General features: G+C 43.2%; 1 protein-coding gene across 4 annotated transcripts in view; it reads right to left on the bottom strand.

Annotated features, from left to right (window-relative positions):
- The window catches only part of TIAM1 (TIAM Rac1 associated GEF 1), a 451,658-nt gene that overhangs the window by 100,289 nt on the left and 339,074 nt on the right, over window positions 1-12,295 (bottom strand). For all 4 annotated transcript variants that reach the window (XM_061134344.1, XM_061134343.1, XM_061134345.1 and 1 more), the window contains 3 exons: window positions 6,897-7,043; window positions 4,000-4,074; window positions 1,399-1,569 (listed from right to left, as the gene is read on the bottom strand). In XM_061134344.1, coding sequence (XP_060990327.1) covers window positions 1,399-1,569; window positions 4,000-4,074; window positions 6,897-7,043 — 393 coding nt within the window. The remainder of the gene's footprint in view (window positions 1-1,398; window positions 1,570-3,999; window positions 4,075-6,896; window positions 7,044-12,295) is intronic.

Here is a 12,295-nt window from a genome sequence, read left to right as displayed (position 1 = left end):
GACCCGAGCACCCTGGAGCCCGTGCTCCACAACGAGAAGCCACGGCAACGAGAAGCCACGGCAATGAGAGGCCACGGCAATGAGAGGCCACGGCAATGAGAGGCCACGGCAACGAGAAGCCACGGCAATGAGAGGCCACGGCAACGAGAAGCCTGCACGCTGCAACCAGAGAGAAGCCTCCGCTTGCCGCAACTAGAGAAGAGCCCAACGAGCAACGACAACCCTGCCCAGCCATAAAGTAAATAAATACATAAAAGTATTGAAAGGGGAAAAAACCAAAAAACCTCCGTTGCAAGTGACTGACCGTGATGTGAGCTCAGGCAAGGAACCAGGGCTTTCTGAACCTCACCTTCTCATCTGTACAATGGGAACGTACCATTTCTTCTCAGACTCCATACGACTACCAAATAAGACTATTAATGCTACTAATTAGGTAAAAGAAAACCCCGACATGTAAGAAAAGTCCTGTTCTTTCCTCTTTCCCTTCTCTCACTCAAGGCAATCCAGTTCATCTAGCTGTCACTCAAGGAGGATCAAAAAATGAAACTGGGCTTACCGTGAAAACAATCACGAAGTTTCTATAACTTAAGGTGTAAGTAGAGGAAGGGAGTTCAATCACTTGCCACTTCAAAGGAAGAGGTTAACTGTGTGTTCACAGGAAGGAGAATTTCTCATCATGGACTGCAAATTTGACATTTATTTCAATGTTTCCCTACCCTAACAATGTCCATGGTGTATTAGAAACTGCCAAAGAGCAGATTACAAATACTGCACACAATAAAGTGTTGTGTTCATTGCTCAGTCATGTCCAACTCTTTGCAACCTCATGGACTACAGCGCACCAGGGTCCTCTGTCCATGGGATGCTCCAGGAAAGAATAATGGAGAGGGTAGCCATTCCCTCCTCCAAGGGATCTTCCTGACCCAGGGATTGAACCTGCGTCTCCTGCACCACAGGCAGATTTTTTACCATCTGAGACACCTGGGAAGCTCTGTGCACATAATATGATGCCACTGAATACATGTATGTGTGCATGTAGCAAACAGAAAGCAGGGACAAACACCAAAATGTTCACCAAGGTGATTTCTGAATTTTGTGAGCAAGAGTGCCTTAATTTTCGGCTTTGTTTTTTACCTAAATTCTCTAAAACTTGTGCAATGAGCATGTAATAGGCTTTTCACAAGTCTATCAAGAACACATGTTGCAAGAAGCTACTAAGAGAATCCCTCTCCTCCTAGTGCAGAAGAATTCATGTCCATCCATTATGTGTATTATCACAAGGGGATCCAATACTGCTCTGGAATGAAATGAAGGTGTTCTTTCAAGAACCCTCCTCTGCCACCTGCTTCTGAGTGTCCGTGGAGTCCTCGAACGCAAACAGCCCAAGTGGCTTCATACCTTGCAGATCAGCTCCAGGGTGTCCCGGGCCGTGTCCCCCGGCCGGACGACCGTCAGGGCTGGCTGATTGTTCGGTAGACAGAACCAGGACGGGGTGAAATACTCATGGACCCAGATGTCACAGTCGGGATTGTGCTGGTGGACGGCAGGTAAGACCATTTCTTTCTCCCTCTAGGATAAGAAATAAAGTTAGCAGAGCAGCAAGTCAATCTCTGAGGGTCTCAGATCCCCTGGTAGCACATGGGGATTATCCAAGAAAAGGGCCCGGGGGCAAAAGTGTGGTGGCAATGGTGAAGGACAGAGGGGACTCTCAGAGAGAGCAAGAAACTATAGAGAAAGGAGCTTTCTGGGGGTGCACGAGATGTCTCAGGTGAGACGCAGACCTCACACCTGACCCATGGCATCCACAGGTGGGCACTGCATGACTGAGTGGGTATCAAACTTTGGCAGAAAGAAAGAAACGGGCCATCCATTCAGTTCAGCTTTCTTGCTGTGATTTCTTCCACAAACCCATTTCAAATTTAGAGCTGAGAGTCCTCTGGCAAGACGATGTACCCTTGATGAGCTGTAAGTTTCAAAGGTGACCAGGAGGCTCCAAGGAAATTCTTAAAGATGGTGTTCCAACACAAGCTATTGACAACCAGCATCATTTCTGTGTTCACATTTAACCTCTGGCACAGCTCCACGAGAAACAGAGAGCTACATTTACTTTATGAGGCGCAGAGAACTCCACAGATGAGCTTTCTGCCTTTTCTCAGGCTGTTGCCATCAGTCCATCCTCTGAATCAGGGAATAGTACCAAGTTTCTAAGAGTGGGAGGAGCCATGTCCTACCTACGTAGTCAGCAGCTGGGTTATATCTAAGCCAGCTAAACATCTAAAGCAAAAAACACTCCACAGGTTGATGAAATATTAGGAACCTCATCTCTCTGGAGTAAGCAAAGAAATAATTTCTTTAGATTTTAGCAAGGTAACAGTGATGCTGATGCTCAACAGGTGGTAAGAAATAAGCCTTGATTATTGGTGTATATCCAGGGATTGGTAAATATGTACCCATAGATTACTGAAAATGTGCTGCCATCAGCAGATTATAAGAACAAATAAGGTTCCCAGCGGCAGCCTGACAGTTGGTACTGTAACACCTTCTGTGTGTATAAAAGATCAGATCCCAGAATGGGGGACATGTTTCTGTAAAGGCTACTAAACTAAACTCTTCAATGGAGAAGACAATTTCAGCTCTGCCTTTGAATGGCTTGGCTTTCACAGATAAATTGAACCCCAGGGAAGGCACTGTCAAAACACAATCAACTTGCCCAAAGCCCACTAACTGTAATTGGAAACGTCCCACTCTGTCCCCACGTGCTACCTCAAAGTGCTCTTAGCACTAGACCAGCCCAAATTTTGCATCTAAACTGTTCTTTGAGCACAAGGCATTCCAGCCAAGGAGTAAAAATAAAGGGGTATCTCGGAAAAATGAAAAGAGTGACAGAAATCCAATGGAACAATTTTTGCAGTTTCCAGGATCTGTGTGCCTAGGGAAAACATCCCTACATTAAAAGTGCACTAATTATGGTATTCAAGATGAATTATTTAACTTCAGACATGAACACAGAAACTGCTTGGATTGCACATAAGGACAATGATTTAACCTCAAGAGATTTCATCAGAAAGAGACAGTGGTTATTGATGAGTATTTCCACGGACAGCCATCTTGATATCCACAATGACATAATCCAGGAGGAGTTAGGTATCAAAGGGAGAAAAAGGTCCCTCTGTGACCACACTTCGCCCCACTCCTCCCCAGTAGCCAGAACCCTGATTTCAGAGGCTCAGTTCTATCTAGAACATGGGACAACCCACTGCTTGGTTGCATGGCAACTGAAAGCTGAACTCTGTCATCTTGATTCTGAGTCAGCGAATAGAAGGATCATACCAAGGTCACATTATCAGCATCAGAACCCCCACCCCTTCCCCCCAAGAAAGAGCCTGTTGGTATCACCATTAGGGTCTTTAAAATGAGGGATGTCCATTCATTTAGAGGCTGAAAATAGCAGCCTAGAAAAAAAAAAATCAATATTCTTTATGGGCTTTCAATCAGAGCAGTTTGAAAGACCCTTTTAAATCCAAGCACAAGATTAAACCAAGTCTGGAGATTTATAACTGGATGCTTGTCTTGGGAAGCAAATGCATGTTTTATTTTTAAAACCATTAGAACAGTTCTTTGAAATTAATCGAAACAAAATAGCATGTGTGGGTAGAGAGGGAGACCAGTACCAACTCACCTCTTGAGAAGGAAGTTGTTTACGAGAGGAATTGACAATGGCATAAAATATTCTGCTACCCAGAACCCCAATTTCCTCCCATATTCTAGATGGAAACAAACATTCAAATGATAATTACTGAAAATGTTATGTCAGCAGGTGAATGTCTTACTGTAATCGTTTTCCATCTTTTCTCGACCAGTTATATAATTTTAAAGGACTGATTATTGCAGTGTCTAATACTGAGTCTACTTAATTTTAGGATCCCAAGAAACCACTGCACTGTGTAATGTTGATATATTTGTGGTACTTTTAGAAAAGGAACATGTGTTTATTTTTACCTTGCCATCTGGAACAGTGTCATCAAATATTCCCTCTAAAGATTTCTTTACAGCCTCAGTTCCCTCACCGAACACCTGCATATACAAAAGTATCATCTTAAAAAGGAATTTGGGCAAAAGGGCAGATGAAGCATGAGAAGAAGATGGAAATAGGCATGGCTATTAGAAAACATTACAAAAGTTTCACATACTCTTACATCAAACCCTCAAGTAGGTAAAGTAATTTACAAGCTGGCAGACCATGAAAACCATTCCTTTGTCAGGCACTCCCCAAATCCTGGACAATTTTTTAAAATTGGCTTATTAGAGCTAGATTTTTCTTTAAATTTAGATGAATTAGCTTACAAATAGAATGGACTGGATTCTTTCACAATGAAGAGTTTCAGCTACAGTGCCACACACCTAATCAGATATTTACCAAGAATAATTAGTTTACATTTTAATCCTCAGAACTACGGGGACTTCCCTGACGATCCAGCGATTAAGCCTCCACATTTCCAATGCAGGGGGCATGGGTTCTATCCTCAGTTTGGGAACTGAAGCCCCAAATGCCATGAGGCGTGGCCAAAGAATTTAAAAATAAACAAATACATAAATAAAACATTTAAAAATCCTCAAAACCTGAGAACATACATTTAGAATTATATTACTGCAACACCGCGGAAAAGTTTCTTATTTAAAAAATAGAAACCTGTCTACCCTTGCAAATTTAATGAATCCTACAAACTTAAAGATATGACTGTGAATTGGAAGATTAGGTTTGACATATATATAGTACCATGTGTGAAAATAAACAGCTAGTGGGAAGCTGGTGTATAGCGCAGGGAACTCAGTTCGGTGCTCTGTAATGACCTAGATGGGTGGGATGAGAGATGGATGGGAAGGAGGTCCAAAAGGAGATATGTGTATGTATATAGCTGATTCACTTCACTGTACAGCAGTTACTAATACACCATTGCACAGCAATTATAATTCAATTTAAAAAAGATATGACTAAAGTCACACCAGGGTACCAATGCCACTAGGTAGTCAGAACCTGAACATGTGAACGTGAGAAATTTTATATACTGGCTCTCAACTGATGGTGCACTGTTGGTGTAAAGTATGTAATTAGGAAAAAGTTTTTGCTCCAAAGCAAGTGAGATATCTAGAAACATACAATTTTTATCTGTTTCAAAGGACTAAATTAACAAGCAAATTTCTATTGGTATGCTTATGGCCAAGAGGTTTTTTAAAACTCTTACTACAAGACAGAATAACAAGATCTGGTTATATAACATTACATGATCCTTTGATTAGAGGAAATAGCTAAAACTTCTTTTGGCAGGCATATATTTCAGCAGCAATGGACTATAACATAAGTGGGTGCCCATAAAGCAGAAGCATATGAATGAACTAAAGCTCCTTTTTTAAGATATTTTTTATTATATTTTATTTATTTATTTATTGGCTGCTCCATGTGGCACGTGGGATCTTGGTTCCCAAATCAAGGGTCGAACCCATGCCCTCTGCAGCGAAAGCACAGAGTCTTGACCACTGGACTGCCAGGGAAGTCTCTGAAATAAGGCTTTTAATAGAAGAGAAATGCAACTCAAGTTGCCAACTACAAATCCTGGCATATATTTATAGTGATGGTCTGAGTCACCTGTAAGGCCAACGGATGCACACAAAACAACACCAGCACCTCCCAAAACAAGGGGAGAAATGCTGGCTGCTAATGCCACCTTTTTGCATGTTTAATCAGGAGTCATCAGGTCTTGTGTGTGATTTTTTCCGCTGAAATATTGACTTTCCTCCAGTTTGTTCTTCAAATTTACACAGAAGCAAAACCCCAGGCAGCCAACCTGACACACTCCTCTCCCCAAAGACCAGAGAACACCCAGCGTGGCCACTCAGGCTCTCCTCATGTGCTCACTGTTTCTACATCCCAGGTAGACACGATGAGCGTGATGGGCAGCTAAGGACTTAGCACCTCAGCTTTCAGGCCTAATTTCTCTCTTAAATGTCATTCCTAAGTAAACTAATGGCTGAACTAGTCAAATACACAAGATCTTTTTGTAATGAGTCAGTCAATGGACCTGTCTCACTTTGCATAAGGGCTCAGGGTGAACAGGTCAAATTGGCAATCCTAATCATGACCTCAAAATGCTCAGTGCCTCTGCAGCTCATGGACTGGACATTCTCCCCCTCTCCTATGTTCTTTCCAGGCCTATCATCAAAGCAGCTCTGGGGCCACTTGTTTTTCAAAGCCAAAGGAGGAGGATAACAATGACAATGGAAAGAGAGTTCCGGCAGCAAAGTGGTCTTCGCTTGTAAAAGTCAAAGTGTGATGCAGCACCCTAGGGGGCACCACTCAGGACACCCTGAGATAGGTCCTCTTCAAGCCCTGCTACCGTGGGAGATGGAAGTCACCGTGGTGAGTGAGTGCTCTCAGACTCCTGGTTCCTCGTATTGGTAGGCACCCATTTTAATGTCAACCCCAAATAGTCAAGGGCAAAGAAATCATCAGATTGCCCTGGAGGTGGCCTTTGATCCAATGCCAGAGAAAGCATAAAAAGACTGTTCAGGTGCCCACTTGGCTTCATCATCAAGCCCTGCTTTTTTCTGGAAGTCTCAGGAAGAAGTGTACTTTCAGTCCGTCTACAATTAACCAGGGTTTGGAAAGAATGCAGGTGGGGGACGGGAGCTTGGTGATAGACTAATAGCAGAGTTCAGTGTTATGGGTGTACATTATCTATTTAAAGCATCTAGCACAACTAACTTCTTTGCTTCAGCTAGCTGAAGTGGTATCACACTGGGTATCAGTCAAGGAACAATGCATGAATGCATGCACATCCCAAAGTGATGCGTCTGTGCAAATAACCTACGCTTGCCTTCTCATCCACCCTGGAACCTACCTGATTGATGCTTGGGCGTCCCTGCTTCTTTTTAGAGGTAGTGTCCAGACCCCAAAGAGAAGAAAACCTGCTCCTTCTCTTGCTTGCGGATCGGGACATGGCCTGAGTACGTCTTCTGACTCCAGTTTCACCAGTGCGGGCGGCCACCTAAGGACGACAAGAGGGAACATCAACAAGATGTAGTCAGGACCACTGACCCCAAAGTCCCCACTAAGTCCCACCCTCCAAAAGTCTCATGTCAGTCCATACTGAGCCCACCACCCAAAGCCTTTCATCCACGACTCACATATACAGGAACTTTGAGGGTCCTTTCTAGATTCAAAATATGAATGAAAGCTTGGCAAACTCAATCGCTGTCTGAAATAATCAGTTGCTGTTGTTCAGTTACTCAGGCATGCCTGACTCTTTGCAAACCCATGGACTGCAGCACATCAGGTTTCCCTGTCCTCCACTATCTTCCGGAGTTTGCTCAGACTTTCGTCCATTGAGTCGGTGATATCCAACCGCCTCATCCTCTGTCACCCCCTTCTCCTCCTACCCTCAATCTTTCCCAGCACCAGGGTCTTTTCCAATGAGTCGGCTCAGTAAAAATACATAACAGGAACAGAATGTATGCCAGGTTTCCAAGAAATTAGATGTCCTTCTGGTCACAGTCCCAAACTCTAGCATCAAGTTAAACTAACCATACTTTTTTGAGATTCTCTCTAAGTGATGCAGAGTTGTTCCTACCCCCTAACAAAAAACAGTGACTGAGTGTCAGCAAAAACAGTGAAAACAGCGCATCTGGGTGCCTGTGATTTCGTACTGAATCTAAATTTACCTATCTCTTCTATTTCGTTTTCTCAGAATTACATAAAATTACTTTCCTCATTAAGCAAGCGATGGTCGTCCCCCAATATTAATTACTCCTTGGCCTTAGTCAGAGAAATCTCAAAAAAAGTCGAGCATCTGGCTGCCCCAAGTGGACTTATTTTCCTTGTAGCAGGGCGTGGGATAGTGATGAAGTTCTGGTCAAGGGGAAGTAAAAAGGTTATTTATAATTTCCAGGAAGGATCCTCAAAAGGAGGGGGTTTTCCATTATCCTTCACTCCCCTCTTTCCTAAAAGGTCATGTTAGCTAGTTCAGGACATTTAGATGGAAGCATTTTCAAGGATTATAGAATAAAACAGAAGGGATTCAGGTCCATGAAAGATGGTGAAACTATGCCTTGCATGTCCTATGTTTAGGTGAAACAGGAATAAGAGTTGTATTTCCTCAATCATGATTTTGTAAAATATTTAATTTCAAATATGCATAGAAAAGGCTAGAAGACGTTTTCCTCCTTACTTTTATAGGATATATTTTACACAGCAAAAGAAAGCAAAAAAATGTTTCCAAAAACATGAAAACTACAACCATTAATATTTGGTTACATCCTTCCAGATTTTATTTCCAAGCAAATATGTATATAATCTTTTTACAAAATGGAAATGTACTAAATGCATTTGGCAATTCTGTCATCTACACTTAAAATGTGATACTCATCTTTTTATTGAAACAAATTTTAACGTTGGAGGGGAAAACTTTTTTTTTTTTAAAGGAAGCTAACCTCCAATGAGATATCTGCAAGGCGCCAGCGTGCATGCTCAGCAATTCAGCTGTGTTCCACTCTCTGCGACCCCTACGGACTGTAGCCCACCAGGCTCCTCTGTTCATGGGAATTTTCCAAGCAAGAATACTGGAGTGGCTTGCATTTTATCCTCCAAGGGGATCTTCCTGACCCGGGAATTGAACCCGCATCTCCTTCATTACAGGCGGATTCTCTACACTTGAGCTACCATCCAGGAATCCAGACAAATACTTAAATGTTCAGGAAGGGACCACACCAAACCTCCATCCGCCGCTGTGATCGCCTGCATCAAGCAATAGGGGCAGGAGCTCTGAGACTTTACAGATTTTCAAATCCATAAAGTCTTTGCAGGCAATCTTTCAGGCTTGAACTTTGTCCCACAGGTGGCAGGCAGAGTCCCAGGAACCTAAGGGAACTTCTGCCAGGAGGCCTCAGCAGGCCACCCACGGACTCTCCTCTCAAACGAGGGAGTACCAGGAGGTACAGCGAGTTGGGCTTGAAATGAAACTTCCCCACCCACTCTTTGTTGCCAGAGGTAAATATCTCAGAACCTACTTGTCATAGATTCCCACACGGGCAACTCCCCACGTGATGGCTGCCAACTGGCCGCCTTCTCGTGGATGAACACTGTTGGGTAACACCCGGGGGCCCCCCTCAGCGGCGGGTTCGCTGGTTACAAGGCACACCTTCCTGAGGTTTTCAGCACTGACAGGATAAACACCCTGGAAGCCCCAGTGAGTAGACTGGCAAAGATCCCCACGTCCATCAGAAACAGGAACCAAAACAGCTTCTCTGCGAGGGTATTAGGGGGAAAGTTTTGGTCCCAAACAAAAAGAAGAGGAGGGAGCTTGAAAGATCTTGCATTTTCTCAGCTTAGGACATAGGCAAACCCAGACAGGGGCAGAATGTGGCACTCGAGACAATGGTGGGAAAACTCTCCCAGAGAGAGCTCTTACCACAAATATACTCAAGGTGTTAGGGGAGCAAACATCACACAACAAAGGACACAAAGGCATGTCCAGTGCTTGTGACCCCATAAACTGTAGCCCACCAGGCTCCTCTGTCCAAGAATTTCCCAGGCCAAAAATGACTAGAGTGGGTTGCCATTTCCTTCTCCAGAGGATCTTCCTGACCCAGGGATGGAACCCATGACTCTTGGGTCTCCTGCACTGCAGGCAGACCCTTTACCACTAAGCCATGTGGGAAGCCCTCGTGTTTATCTAATTGCTTACTTATTATCCATCTCTCCCACAAAAATATAAGCTCCGGTGGGACAAGAACTCTCGATCCGTTCACTGCTATAACCCTAATCAGAGGACAGTATGGACACATGCCAGGCACTCACATTTATTTGTTGATTGAATGAATAAATAAACAACAAACAAGCAAGGAAAAGCCGAAGCAGAGATCCTACAGAACACACTTACAGCAACTAAACAGTAACTCTAGTTTCTAAGTTTGGAAAAACAGAGTCCAGAAAAGAAACTCAAACAATCAAAAATGTGCTCAGTTCCCAGCTGACCAGTTGGTTTAGTTCTGTTTAACAAATGGACTGTTTTATTTAAGGTTCTGAGAGTAACTACTCTAAACTGTTGGGGACCTCATAAACTGTGAAAGTTACTGCTACTCCCAAGACAATAATGACTCAAAATGAGCAAAGAGATTTAGATGGAAGAAAAAAAAAAAGCTGGCAAAAGAACTGTTGGACAAGAGCTCAAGAGTTTCTCAATGATCTTTGCTCAGACAATGCCTCTTTTTGTGGCCCGTACCTGATTACTCTATCACTCTGTTCATCTGTGCAAACAAGAACAATGATAACCTTCTCTCAAAGAGTACAGTGGGGACCCTTCAGTTAATTACCGAAAATCACTGAGCATGATGAGAAGTCGTCTTAGTCAATGGAACTTAAATTGTGCTCAAATCTCCTCCCCTAGCCCTGTTGCCCTGACACCTCCTCCTTCCACGCTCCCCACTTAAAAGAAGAGAAAAAAAATAAAAAGTCTGGACAAAGGCTAAATTGAAGAATGTTTCAACCCCAAGGGAAAAAAACATTCTCTGGGGTCAAACGACAAGGAGAGAAGGAAAAAAATAAGTATCCAATAAACAAGACAGTAAAAACTCCCTGCCCAGAATCTTCTGTAGAATGTACAGCAACAAATAGGAACAGATACCCAACAGGCTTGCTTAACTGGGCCGGTCTCACTGAAACCTCTCATGGAAAAGAGAAGTTTGCAATGACACATAAACACCCAGATACACATCACAGATGTAGCTAGCAAAAAAACAAGACCAAAGGGACAAAGACTGGCACATGTGGAATGAAACATTCTCCTTTAAAACCATGGACCGAATAAAGCTAAAAGTTACTAAGCCTTCCACTCCCATTGTCAGCTGGTCAGATTTTAAAAGCCTGCCCATCAAAAGAAAAGCACACACAAATCATAGATATTGAGATAGAGGAGATTAGAAGGTCTGGAGATTAATTATGGAAGGATAATTCAGTGGCTTTTATTACATCATCTCACCTTAAAGGGACTTCCCAAGTGGCGCTAGTGGTAAAGAATCTGCCTGACCAAAGCAAGAGATGCAGGTTTGAACCCTGAGCTGGGAAGATCCCCTGGAGGAGGAAATGGCAACCTGCTCCAGTATTTCTGCCTGAAAAATTCCAAGGACAAGAGGAGTCTGGCGGGCTATAGCTCATGGAGTTGCCAGGAGTCAGACACAGCTGGGCACCTAAGTGCACACAGGAGAGGTTAGCTTCAGTGGCTTTGAAGAAAATATAGAAGCACAGAAGTTTTAGGTAGACAGCAAGATTATTTTTCCCAAAGTTTATCAAGCCCAGGAGAAGGAAACAGCCATTTGGATGTCTTGAGATTTAGTATTGGGTTGGCTGAAAAGTTCGTTCAGGCTTTTCCATAAGAACCCAAACAAACTTTTTGGCCAACCCAGTAATAACACTGATGCACCATCATGGGTATCAAACTTCCTACATAAGAAAGTGAAATAAAGTGTTAGTTACTCAGTCATGTCCCAGTCTTTGCAACCCCATGACTGTAACTTGCCAGGCTCCTCTATCCATGGAATTCTCCAGGCAGGAATACTGGAGTGGGTAACCATTTCCTATTCCAGAGGATCTTCCTGACATAGGGATCGAACCAAGGTCTCTGGCATGCAGGCAGATTCTTCAGCGTCTGAACCACCAGGGAAGCCCTTTCAATAATAAGACTGCTACTTCAATTGATGACATTCTCACAGTGTGATAAACAAGAATTTTTCTTGCAATTATTTTGCAGAACAGGCAAACTAAGATTTGGTTAAGTTACAAAGCAGTGTCCAGGTCTCACAGAAAGAGACCAAGAGCCACAAACTGAAGACCGTTTACAAGATTAATTGATCACAGCACTTGGACCCATTGTCACTAAAAAAATTAGACTTAATAGCTGTATGGAGAGGTGGTAGTCAGGGAGACCAAGAGCTGAGCTGTAATTAGTAGAACAAATCAGGATGCCAGTTCTAATAACTCCAGAAATTGGTTTAAGACTTCTTTAAAAATGTAAATCTACCCTAATTATCTGAATGATGATGCTAATCTATTTATAAAGAACACAAACGCCTCTGAGTGAATTACAGCTCTGAATTCAATTGAAGGGTGCAGCTGACACAGCGAGCCCAGAGCCCCATAGCAAAGGTTCTCCAAGGCGGTTTCTGGAACCTGGGACTTAACATTCAATTTCACAGCAAATGTGCTAAGGTGCAGTACATTTTCAGTGGGTGTTCATTTGGATAGGCC

This window comes from Dama dama, chromosome 31 (genome assembly GCF_033118175.1).
Source record: "Dama dama isolate Ldn47 chromosome 31, ASM3311817v1, whole genome shotgun sequence".
NCBI lineage: Eukaryota > Metazoa > Chordata > Mammalia > Artiodactyla > Cervidae > Dama > Dama dama.
The sequence above is the reverse complement of the archived record's forward strand: the minus strand, read 5'-3'. Positions and strand labels throughout refer to the sequence as shown.